At 45.0% G+C, this 12,842-nt stretch overlaps 2 protein-coding genes across 2 annotated transcripts in view; both read right to left on the reverse strand.

Annotated features, from left to right (window-relative positions):
- The window catches only part of YWHAH (tyrosine 3-monooxygenase/tryptophan 5-monooxygenase activation protein, eta), a 20,567-nt gene extending 19,213 nt beyond the window's left edge, over positions 1–1,354 (reverse strand). The window contains exon 1 of the mRNA XM_009330856.1: positions 1,349–1,354. Within this exon, the coding sequence (XP_009329131.1) occupies positions 1,349–1,354 (6 nt within the window). The remainder of the gene's footprint in view (positions 1–1,348) is intronic.
- ANHX (anomalous homeobox) overlaps positions 299–12,842 on the reverse strand; it is a 13,563-nt gene continuing 1,019 nt past the window's right edge. The window contains exons 2-9 of the mRNA XM_009330795.1: positions 11,917–12,190; positions 11,147–11,271; positions 10,805–10,928; positions 9,339–9,525; positions 8,723–8,855; positions 8,151–8,452; positions 3,741–3,828; positions 299–1,806 (exon numbers count right to left, since the gene is read on the reverse strand). Of these exons, the coding sequence (XP_009329070.1) occupies positions 1,776–1,806; positions 3,741–3,828; positions 8,151–8,452; positions 8,723–8,855; positions 9,339–9,525; positions 10,805–10,928; positions 11,147–11,271; positions 11,917–12,190 (1,264 nt within the window). The 3' untranslated portion in view covers positions 299–1,775. The remainder of the gene's footprint in view (positions 1,807–3,740; positions 3,829–8,150; positions 8,453–8,722; positions 8,856–9,338; positions 9,526–10,804; positions 10,929–11,146; positions 11,272–11,916; positions 12,191–12,842) is intronic.

Consider the following 12,842-nt stretch of genomic DNA (forward strand, 5'->3'; position numbering starts at 1 on the left):
TAGGCGGGGAGCGTCTGTTAGGACCGGGCGAACATGGCTCTCACGGGCTTCTGGGGGGGCCGCGGTCGCCCGGCACCTTTCCACCCTGCGTGCCAGCTCGGATTCACCCAAGGCCCCATTGTTGAAGGAAATAAACGTAAACGTGTGCATAACCCTTCCAAACACCGCTGTTTTGAACACAAACCCACCAAAAACAAGAAAATGGCCTTCCAAGTGAGAGCCACCAAAACAAAGGCAGTATCAGGGTCTCAACACACACACATGTACCCAGGGCAGCTGGCACTAAGGTTTTAATGTGCAATTAAATACCATGTGTGAATAATCACTTCACACCCTTACCTTGAAAAATGAACCCTGGAGAAAGAGTCATTCATAACCTTTATTTGCTAACTTTATTACAAAAGGTACTGGAGGCATCTACTTCAGGGCTGGAGTTTTGGCAAGGTCTACCCCTTTTGCAATTCATATTTAAAAAACAGCAGTAATACTTAGGGAAGATACCCAAAAGACTGCCCAATGACTTGCAGCGTTAGTTTTAAACCTGCATCAACGCTCTGCTTTGCTACTCATGCCCTAATGCTCTCATACACAATTCTGCTTTTTAGTCTCCAAGAGAAAGAGAATGGGGCTCCTGATTCGTGAGCAGCGTGAGATGGAGGAGTGTAACAGGCAGCCTTGAGGCCGGGTTAAGGAAGGAAAAGTACTGGGCAAAAGGAACAGAGTTGCGCACGCTCCCCATGAGAGCTGCAGTGAAATGGCTTACCCCCGCGGAGTAGGCAGCCTTCAGCCAAATACAGTATTAGCCCCACACTTCCTACGGTGTGTAGGAAACAGTCTGCACAACTCACGCTGCTTTGCAGGGCACTTGTCTGAATAGGATGTGCTCGCTTGCTGCTGCCTGGCGTCAGACTGCCGCAGACCACCCGAAGGGTGACACAATCGCCTTGGCAGTTTCAGTCCACCCAGATCTGGGGACTGAAAATGGATCAAGAGGGTTCTGCGGCTCCCACCTCCTCCATTCATCCTTCCTTCCTGGGCAATCTGAGTTGCAGGTAGTATTAAAAACCGACACACTGGTATGCCCTCCCCCAATCCTGCAAAAACATTAACTTTAGCACTGAAAATTCTACCATGCTCTAGTTTGTGTCATCTGTGACACTGCAGGGCATGGAACACTCCAGAAGTTACACATAGCAGTACAACAGAAATACAGAGATGAGAAATAGCAGTATATTACCAGCACTTAGCTGAGACCTTATTTTCCAGGCCTGAGAAAAAGTTATCCAATATCCACTGCTAGGCAATGCAACTAAATTTTACTCTTTTTGAGTACAGGAGCTTCATTTACCTTCATGATGTAATGAAGGACTCAGATCTAACCAGTGCTACGGGTAGAAATATGTAACTGCCACAGAACTAGTGACTTGATATTTTTAGCATCTACAGTGCAGCTTCAGACTGCTCCAGTAAAAACCTACAATCCACAATGCACCTTTGGTTTCTTCTATCCTTTGCAAAATTCTTAGTAAAACTCTAACTAAAACAAACTTTGTAACTATTAGAAAAAGCCTTCATCCTTCTACCTCACTCTCTCTATTCATCTCCATGTCAAACCCCTCATTCATTAAAAAAAAAAAAAAGAAAAAAAAACAGGAAAAGGATGGAGTGTTTCCTGGAGAAGTGCAGACCACACTGAGCATCTCTGCAGACTGGTCACATTCGTCCCCCGGCTGAGAATTCAAAGAGCAGCCAAGCTGCCCAGAACGTGTCATTGGTTAATGGGTCACCAACTGGATTCTCCAGGACCTGAAAGACACAGGAAAGAATCAAAGCTTCACCACATACAATCTTTAATGATGCCGTTGCTCACGGTGGAAGAGCTCCTTTGGGCAGACATACAGTAGCACAAGACTGTGCAGTGGGAGGGAATGTCAGTGGTGAGGGCTGTGTGTGTGAAGTGACAAAGTCCTTGTTCCCCTCTAAGTTCAGGTGGAGTAATCCATCTGTACAGGACATGGTGTAAAAATGACAAACACAATCAGTGCACAATTCAACTCTCAGTAATTCAGAGAAGAGCAATTCCCTTCCCTTTGCCCAAGGCATTGGCTCCTATAAAAGCAAGTAAATGACAGAGGGCAAGACCAGGATGAAATAATTAAGAAGGGAGTGATCACCTAAACAAGGGAGTTCTGTTCAGGGAGGGAAAGAAATGTCTCCAAAATGAATTAACTTTTGTTTGTTTGTTTGCTTGTTTCGTTTTACTCTCGTTTTGGCTCTGATGGGATGCATGACCCAAGCAAATTGAAAGTCATGTGTGGACAAAAGGAAGTGTACATCTGCACCCCTGTGGTTCAGACACAGGAACCAAACATCTGCATATTCCTGCAACAAACCCAGGGCAAATTGATTCAGCAAGAAACAGAGTGCCCAGAGTGCCCTGGAAGTCTGTAGAATGCTCTAAAATTATTTACCCATTCAAGCTCTTCCTTTTCCTACAGCACACATTAAAATATGCAAAAATTGCTTTTCTGAATTCCTGAACCGAGTAATTGTTACAAAGATTTGAAGATGTCCCCTTTTGACATCTGAAGGCATCACACGGTATCTTGCTCCCCGGCCCACATTGCACTGAGTGTCATGTTTCTATACCATTGCAAAATCAGTGCAACAATGCAAAATAGGAAGATGAGAACTCTAGCTACAGAGACTGCATGCTCTGGAAATCTTAGAAAAGGCTCATTCATTATTAATGCCCAAAGCTTTCCTACTCATCTGGCTCATTATGGCTGATAAAAAGGCCACTTTCCAAGATACAGATCTTTATATTGATGCTTTCAAAGGCTCAAAAGAGGTTCTGTTACTGCCCTCAGAGCTGCAGCCGCTTCCCATAATGAGGCCAGCAAATACGGCCTCCTGCTTTTCAAAATCTCTTAAAAAGGTTTTCTCCAGCAGCTTACATTGCAAGAGAAACAGAAATGGATGCTAACTGATTGGTAGACCAACACATGTGAAGCCAAAAAATAGCTCAAGGTACAGTTTAGATAGGGCTTTCTTGGGTCCTATTTTTAAGTAACATTTAATTCACAGATGTGCTCCCATCCCCTTGAAAGCACCAGATTTCTAACTTCTATTCTCTACTGCCTTAAAATCACCATAAGAAGGCATGCAGACTGCATCCAGATCACGGAAACTTAACACGCTTCCTGTAGTAACACTGCTCTGTACACTGCTATCAGCTATCTCAGAACAGTGCAAAATCCCTTGTCCTCAGCAATAACACAGACTTGGAAATGAAAATTACATGAAAGGTTTTAAGAGGTCTGAGAGAGCAGAGTCTAATTCTGCAGAACCCCTCAGAGGGGAGTGCCCTCAAGCAGACATCTTCCTGTTGTCTTCGTTCCACAGTGCTAGGTGAGCCCTCCATTGCTCAAAATTTAAATGACACTTTGGATCTGCACAGGCTGCTTTGGCCATTATTTCAATGACACATTTAGTAAAATTAGGTTCTGATAAGCAATCCAAGTGGAAAAAACAACGAAGAGACTTCTTCTAGCGTCTGCTGGATGCTACCCAGGGAATGCCCAGCTTGCTCTGAACTGGATTTTAAAAGGTATGCTTAGATCAAACATGTTTCATACTAAATACGATGTGAGATTTCACACCTCCTGTGTGAGAGCTACAGCTGGATAGTGTGTACAGGGCTAAGCTCCTTTCTCTGAACACTAGGTGTGTTCTCTTACCTGGCTTTGTCCCAAGGCCTGGCTTTCTTCCATGCAGGGTGCAGAAACAGGTGGGCACTGAGGCTTGCCAAACACAGTCTGACAGGAACTGGAAGAAAATATGATGATTACAAATGCATTTGTATTTATGCTCTACTCATCACTTACTGTAGTGTTTTGCAGCAGGACAAGAGGGGCTGCTGGCAAGACTATTCATTCAACAGAGTTCTGTTAAGCTGTCTACAAACCTGCCCCATTTCTCCAAATTGTTATGGCCTGAAAATACAGATTCTGCACTGGGAGGACCAGCCTGACCAGGAGCAGTATACAGGAATGACATCTCCATTTGCAACTTCCTTACGCCCCCAGAACACTCTCCATAAACAAGGAGATGTCTACCAAAATGTCTCTTTCCTGGAACATACTTTAAACACAGATCTTAGGAGTCAAAACACATAAACATGTGGCTTTAGACGTAGCCACAACATTGGCTACGATTCTACTATAGCTTTTCAAGGTCGCCAGTCAAGAGTCTGGGGACATGGCTTCTGCATCCCCACCTCCCTGGGGGCTCTACCAACCTCTCGGAAGAGGTCACAGCCTGTGGGCACTGGGTACTTGATGATGGGATGTTCTCTCCCTTCATCACCAACTCAAAAGTATCTATACTCCAACAACACTGCCCATACCACTACCAGGAATAGCTCACGGTATGAATGGCCATAGAGGCCCAGACCAAAGGTGCCAACAAATAAAGCGTAGGAAAAAAGTAGAAGAAACAGGGCAAGTGTCAAGTTGCCCTTCCTTGGAATGCCCCCCAGGCTCCAGCAATCAGTCTTGGGACTCCTCTGCTGGAGGCTGCATTCAGGCAATTACACGTACTAATGACAAACGGACTCAACCCCCTGCCCCCCCAAGAATTTGTCTCATCCTTTTTCATAGCCCACTTACATGCACAATGCCCTTAGCAACAAATTCTGTGATTTAATTATGCAACATGCCAAAAAGTAGCATCCTTTTGTGCGTTCTGAATTTGCTGCCTGCCAGTGTCGGGGTGCCGGGTTATCCAGAGGGGAGAGCCTAACAGCAGGAGGATTCCTAGCGCTCTGAGCTGGAATCCCAAAAATGCAGGCAGAAGCAGTAAGCTGCAACGAACATCTCAGCACTGATGTTTTCTAAATCAATATGCTGGCTCATAAATACAGTCTGTCTTGCTCCATAGAATTCAGTGTGCTTTTCTGTTTGAAATGTGAGGCACAAGAGAGTTCTACTCTGCATGAACCATTAGCTGGGCTACATTCCACCTGTCCCAACTCAAGGAGTGAAGAGGATACAACACCACTATCTGTAACAGCAAGCATCTGTTTGGTGTCCCACAGGAACTTCCAGTTCGCTAGCTGGATCAAACTCTCCTGCCAGGCAGCAGGAGCAGATGGAGACAGTCAGCCTCCAGCCTGGTTCCCCCTCACACTCCCACCTCACAGCCCTGTAGATCATAAGAGGTTTGGATACAGCCCAAGTGCGTAGGACCGACTGTAAAAAGCCCATGAAAGAAGTCAGCTGGAATCGTTCTAATAAGCTTTTCAGGCCACATCCTTTCCAGGTGAGCACCTTTAAAAATGAGACAAGCAGATTAAGGGTCCTTTGGCTGACTTGTAGCTCTACCTCTGCACTTACGAAGCAGGGAGCCACAGGTGCTGGCAAGGCAGTGAGAGCATAACACTAAGCCCACTCCAGGTGGGTGACCTTGCATAAATAATTTCCTTCTCTGTGCTTTACTCTTATCTGTAAAGCAGGGATAACTTCACTGCCCTGTCCTTCCAGGATAGCAACGCTCATTTGCCTTACAGTTTAAGCTGTTGACTCCTCCATGAGTCCCCAGATGAGTGATGCTCATTGCAACATTATTGCTAAAGATGACCCTGGTGACACAATACTTCTCTCTAATCCAGTAACTCTGTTAGAGGGCTCTGCCTGATAACAAAGGTGATCCTCATTCATTGCCATTGAGTGAGCAGTGATCTTACCCAAGACTACCCGTGTGAGGTCTCCTGGCTCTCTAGAGAGAAATTGCAAAAAGGCCAAGATGAAGTTGCAGCCTAAGCATCACTTGTTTGTAAAGAGATTGCTGTTCCATAGCATTCATGGCATTTTGGGGAGTTCAAGGTTTTGGGGGGAGCTGGACCAGGCCACTAAACAGGGTTTATGAACAGTGTTCAAATAACTACATCCTCACCAGAAGGTGTCAACGAAGCATCAAGTCCTGCCCCTGCCAGGAATACGATAAAGGGTGTGTGAATTCCTGGCACCACTGACATACCCAACAAGGAGACATTCACCATAGATTTCTTCTACTGGCGGAACATATTTTAAAAATAAACATGAGCTCACTCTACAGTCAGAACATGCAATTTTAAATACAGCCAAAATATTAAGCCTCACTGATCTTTCATGATCTTTAGCCACTGTTTAAAACTGTGAATCCTAAAACACAGACTGAAGTGGGTTTACAATGCCCAGACCTGGGTGCTCCCCAGCAATTCAGAGTGGGGAGTCTGACATGAATGTGAACAACTGTAGGCACCAAGCCAACTGGGAAACAGGGGTAAAAGGCAGAAATGTTTTTAGCAGAGAACTGGGAGGCAAAAAACCACTGATCTTTATCTCCAGTGAATCACTGCCCTCCCTTGTGGCTTTTCCAGCCACAAAGCCTCTCCGTGCCTCTGCTTCCTCATCTATAAAGTGGGAATAAAACTTCTACCTACCTCTTTGACATATTATCGACTGTGTCACGCTAACACAAATGCTGGACAGTGTCAAGCAGAAGGGTTATGAAATGGGGCTACTGCTCCTGTTCTGTCTTGCAGATCAGTAAATTAAAGAAACCTAGTAATGTCTGTTTGGCAGTGTTTATTTTTACCTAACATTATGGAAGTTGTATAACACATGGAAGATGGCACGGATTCTTGTTTTTTTGCATTCTGTGAATTTATCTTAAGTCCCAGAGAAAATGTGCTGTCTGAAACATTTGATACAGGTGGAAAACAGAAAGACAGAACAGTGCCTGTCTTTCTGTCTTCCAATTTGGAAAGCTTGCACTATGGAATAATCTTGTCATGAGGTTATGAAGCTACAAAAACTATTTTAGGATTAAATACGGGCCCTACCAACCCAGCCCACAGAATCAGCTCTCACTGAGATTAGTACAGGTTATGATTTTCTGCCAAAAAGAAAAACAGGCAAATGGCTTAGAAGCTAAGCCTGCTTTAAAGAGAGGGGTTCATATCTTTTCTGATGAGGCTGGTCCCGAATATCCTTTGTGCCACCACTGTAAAACACATACACTTATACAGCACTTCCCATTTTCAGTGCACAGATATAAATATCTGCAAAATATGATGGACACAAGGAGCGTCAGGTCCCTGGAATGAGATGCATCACTACACTCTTTCTGCAACCCTCTTCAATGGGGGGATCAGGACAAAGCTAGACCCACAGCATCACTGTTACTCCTGCCTTTAAGAAGCCTTGTGCTTTCCACTCCCTTTACCTGTGGGGAAGAATAGATTCCAAGGTCCCTAGCTGTCCTTCTCTAAGGATGAAGCTTTCAACCTCTAAATCTGACTGCTGAATGATTCTTCCTGAACTGGCCTCAATACAGCCACCTTGAGGGACTCTGCTCAAGGGAGCTCTGATACCTGCTGAAATAAATGCTCATATTAAAGACAATTACAGATAACATGACCCCAACCTCTGACCCAGCTATTCCTCCCCTCCTTGGCTCCACATTCACCAGAGGCTGGGTGAATGGCAGTCACAGCACTTTCTGTTCTGCAGACCTACAGCAAAAGCAGATGGACATCACTTACGTATCCTATCAAGGCTATTGTGAAGAACAGGGAGAAGAAAAGAGATGGTGGGAATGCTGAACAAGACTGAACAGGAAGGAAATAGAGAGGGAGAGAGAAAGAATAGCAGGAAGGAGAAAGGAAAGTGAGAATGTACTGCTGAAGATGAGCACCGTGTCACAATTAAGAAGTTCCCAGACTCTGCTCAGGCAATCTCTTGGGAATGACAGGTATTTAAAAACCCAGAAGCTTGCAAACTGACAAGGTGAGCAGACACCACACCTGAAGGGACTCTTCCAATGGAAATGCTAAAAGGAATCCACCTTGCTGGAAAAGTACTATCTTATGGAAGGAGTTATAGTTTAAGCAAAAGACTAGGTAAGAGTGTCTGCTTCAACACCTTAAATCAACAGATTTTTCGTATTGAGCTACTATGGGAGCAGAACTCCAGAGCTCAAAATAAGCCCTGCTCCCAGTTGTCATGGCATCGGAAAGCCACGTAAGCGAACAAGAGTGTTTACAACAAAGGGAAGGGAAGCTTGAAAGCTCTTAAGGTCAACCATCTGGGTGCAGTTTTACTAACCTTCTATACTTGGGGTCCACATGGAGCCAGAGACTCCTCTGGTGCTGGAAGGGGCCTGCCACATGACCAGTCGTTCATCTGGGAAGGTAAGAGACCCGCAAGAGCACAGGACAAAGTTATCCAGCTGGGGGCTGGCATCAGTACTGCTTGCTACTTCTCTGGGCTGCAGGACAGCAGAGTTAAAGCAGGTTCCTGGTTCCAGCATAGCCTCAGTGCAAAAAGCTACAGGTTGTTCAGTGTTCTGAGTGGTCAACAAAGCCTTGCTTGTCCTCGCTTCATACAACTCACTGCTCTGCATAAAGCTGTAAGGATGGAGATAATAAATCAGCCAGACATGTTGCTTTGCAAAGAGGGGGAACCCCCCAGCTAAACCTTTGAATCCTGCCCTTGACAGCTGGGAGATTAACTGCTAGATGCTCTGACTGCCTGATGCTGGGCATGGACTGTTCCCATCTATGGAGTCACGACCCCTAAGTGATGTCCCCTGGGAACTGATGTGAAAGCCAGTTCCATGAACAAGTTTAAAGGTTGCTTCATCTCTGAACTGTCTCTGTAAAGACTTCATACATCACCTGGATTCCAGCATCTTTAAATAAGTTCCTTCAGGAGGCTTATTCAGATCTGCAGCTGACTGCTCCCACCTTGGGTCACAGGGCATGAGGGTTATCTCCATTTGCTCAGAGCCGATGCTTACACAAGATCCATCTGAAAGGTGCAGGCCAGGCAGGTGAAGGAACACTAATAGTTACTCAAAAAAGCAATGAAACAAGTCTAATTTGCCAAATGCAGCAAGACCCGCTTATTCCCTGTGACTGAAGTTTGGTCAAGATTCTGTGAAGGGGCATGGAAATACTGGGTTTTACTGGAGTACTGCCCTGATCCCAGAACCTGAGAGCTAAAACCTGCTGCCTCCCATGTATTTGCTTTCATTTGGTGCCCCTTCTGAGATGGGCATGTCTTTTCACCTGTCCTTGCACAGGCGTTACAAATGGTTGCTCCTTCTATGGAGTGACAGCCTCTAGCCAAACAATGAGGCACTCCACTGAAGTAGAGTCCTCCAATGTCCACTTGATCCACCAGCATATAGATGCTGTTCTGGAGAAGGAATATCCTTCCCTTCCTGAGGGAACTTAAAATTGTTCTTCAGCTTTCTGGATCACATCCTAAGCCCATTAGGAAGAGACGAACCTGCAGGTTGTGGAGTGTAGGATCCTTTATCCTGCTGCTCCTTTGTGTGGTAAGTCAAAGCCCTCTCAGGACATGAGTTGTTGAGCTTTTCCGTGCGAGGGAGGCAGGATTTTTGACGTCGCCGATAATTTGCAAACCAATTATAGACCTGAGTTGGCTGCAGGTTCATGTCCCGAGCCAACCCCTCCTGCAAACCCAGGTATAGGGAGAGATCAAGGGAAAAATAATAAACCACATCCATGTAATAATCAGGCTTTTCCCTTCAGTTCAAAAAGCAGCCCAGCAAAAGAGCTTTCAAACCCAGAGGTATTTGTTCACTAGGTCTCCGATAAGTCTATGTGGATCCCATTAAGGAGATCGATTTATAAACTCAGACAAGTTGCTGGAAAACACACATTCCACCCTGCTCCCCTAGTCAATTTGTTTGCTAAAGGAAACCATATACTGCTATTTTATATTGCTGTATTTAAATGTAAAACCTCACCAAAGCATGCTCTTCCCATAGAATGACAGCTTCATATCACTAACATGACACTAATAGGATAAACACTAATGTATTTACCACATTAAATAGTTTTCACAAACTGTGAGCAGTATAAACATCTGTATCACGTTGACAGAAAAATTTCTGCTGTATTAAACTGTTAAATAATGAGATCACAAAAGTGAAGAACGTACTGGGAAATTAATGCGTAAGTGATCATCGTATCCTGACCTTTTAGGACTTAATTATGCAACTTCATTATGCTCCCAATTCAGACTGGTTTTTTAAAATGAAAATTTGGAAGTTGTTGCTGCTTTGTGAAAAGGGTAAGAAATAAACCATCTTCACATTGTGGAACTATTCACCAGGCCATCCTGCCTCATATGAGAAGGGTGTTGGAAAAATTGAGCACCACAGAGGCAGACTTTAAAGTCTGAAGCCTTCACTTTGCAAGGTAGTAATCAACAAGGATTACTGAATTAATTCACATGTCACTTTCATTACAAATTTGTTCCTGTCCAAATAAGGTAGATAGATGCATACCTCAACACAGCCTATCATGTTTTCAAATTCTGTGAATTTAATGTGATAAGTCAGTACAAAATATATTCTGGTAAGCAAAGTGCAATTTTATACAGGCTATAACTCAGTCAAGTCAGAACTATTTATCACTGTAATATAGTTCTTCTGAGTGATGGTTGTTTCGCTGCCTATGCTCAATCACTACAAAATGAGACCTGTTAAAAGCCTAGTGAAGAACTTATTTCCCCTGATCTTTTTGTCCAAAGCAAGTGAAATTACTTAGCATGAACTTGATGATTTTTTTAAGGAAACCTTCAGGGAAAGATCAAATATCAGGAATCCCAGCCCCACTGGGGCTTCTGAGAACAAGGATTTAGAATGAAATCAGTTATAGAACCCTGATCGCAAAGTTCTGCTTTTCTGTGATAAGGAGACTTGATTGGAAGTAGCATATCCCTACCCGCTGTTTCTTGTTTGGATTTGTTGTCACCTCTGCAGCAAACCTGTGCAGTTGCTGTCGTACTTCATCTGAATAGTTTCGATTCTTCAAACCTTCAGGACAAAGGGAAATAGGTGGAGGATTCCTGTACACAGGAGAAAACAATATTAAAAAGGACCCAAAAAGAGTCATTCACGTTCATGGGAATTTTCTCACATTGCCAAAAGTGGTCAAAATGCCAAGAAAAACCTAGCTCCAAGAAGCAGACATCTTGCGATGCAAAAACAGCCTCTGCATCTCTACCCCCTGCATCTGCTAACTACAGCAGGAAAAAAAAAAATTGGTTCCCCCACGCTGCAGTACCTCTTCCTGCAACGGAATTTCTGCAGTGGTGTCAGAAAATCCGTGTGGTGTTTCTCCATAACCCTCCGGTAGTGAATCTCATGCCAAAGTTGCACCAGCTCCTCCTTCTCTTCTGCCTTGCAATACTAAAACAGAATAGCACGTAAGCAAACCCTTTCCAGGTAGTCAGTCAGGCTTTCTGTAAAGGAGAAAACCCTGAACAACTCGAAACTTACTCAGAGTCCTACTGGTTTGACAAAGCTGGTAGCATCATCCAAGTATGTGGCTCACTGTACCTTCTCTAATCTACACAGGGAGTTGCCTGCCTAATTCCTTCTTTTCCCCTGGTGAAAAGGGCTACGTTACCAGATCTAGAGACCAAAATCCCTCACCCTGAGTGGTGCCATCCAGCCTTCCTCATATCTTCCCATCCTGGCAAGCCCTCTAAACTTGGCCTCCCCAAGGCTTTTATGTCCTGAGCCCTAAGTTTGTGAAAAACTCCAAGAACCACCACACTAGAGAACAAAAATCCTGCTTTCACAAACTACAGCCAACCCCATAATCACCCAATTACCTTCTTCCCCTTGGCTGATTAGTCGTAACCGCCTGTAGCACAGGCTTTATCCCGTGTTTCAGGTCAACCAATGCGCACATATCACCTTGCACTGCCATACACCAGCTGGAAACGCTCCACGCACTGCAGTTGGGGTACCTCTGCACTAACAGCTCTAACTACTATTTTTCTAATACTGCTTTTTGTCTCCGTGAAGAAACAAAGAACACATCCCTACCTCCAGGAGTCTGCAGGCTGTGTCATGCTGCCCATTATGGATATGAACGAACACACAAGCTCGGACAATGTGGATGTTAGTGAGAAAATACATCTTGTGTTTGCATCCCATCATGGCCCCAACCAGCTTCTCCAGACTAGGAGACGAGCTCTGGAGGTCCTGGCAAAGCTGTCCTGCTAGATCCAGCAGCTTGGCAGGTGGGGGATCCTTGTCTTTATTCCTGTTTAACATGGCCATGAACCGCTTCATCCTTACGTCCTGTTGGAAGCCTTTTCTATGCAATGCACAAAGTTGTGGTTAGATAAAAACTATTATCTCCTATTTTTAGCTTCTATGGTACGCTTTTTTTTTTTTTTAAAGGAAGGAAATTCACTGTGCTGTTAAAAGCAGCCTGAGGACCTCAAAACACTTAAAATAAAACTAGGCCTAAAGCAGCCCTGAAAGGCTAAAGCCACACCAGATTTGTAGTTGAGAAAACAGAGCTCAGGAAGACGCATTAAACTTGCCCCAGAACTCGGAGGCTGAGGGAGGCGGCCAAAGCAGGAGGGCTGCCGTGGGGAACCGCACACTGGGCTGGTCCCCATCTTCCCTGCTTCAGTCTGTGTGCACGGCTGGGGGCACCGGGGGTGCTGGCAGCTCTGCAGTACCCCACGCACGCACAAGCGCCCCCAGGCCCTCCACTCTCATTCAGATCAGGTACCCCCGCATCTAAATCACGAGACGAAGCTTTACATCCACTGCTTACAGGTTAAAACTACCAGAACATTAAGCCCAGAAACGTTCAGGTGAAATTCGTGAGTTTTTTCTCCAAAACGGCACGGGACAGGCCAGGGGCAGACCGCGGTTACAGCAAAGCGTAACTCAAATGATCGTCGGGGCTGTTTTTCGCCCATTTTGCTGGGGGAAGGAGGGCGGGGCGCTGCCCC

This window comes from Pygoscelis adeliae, unplaced genomic scaffold (assembly GCF_000699105.1).
Source record: "Pygoscelis adeliae isolate BGI_AS28 unplaced genomic scaffold, ASM69910v1 Scaffold358, whole genome shotgun sequence".
Taxonomy (NCBI): domain Eukaryota; kingdom Metazoa; phylum Chordata; class Aves; order Sphenisciformes; family Spheniscidae; genus Pygoscelis; species Pygoscelis adeliae.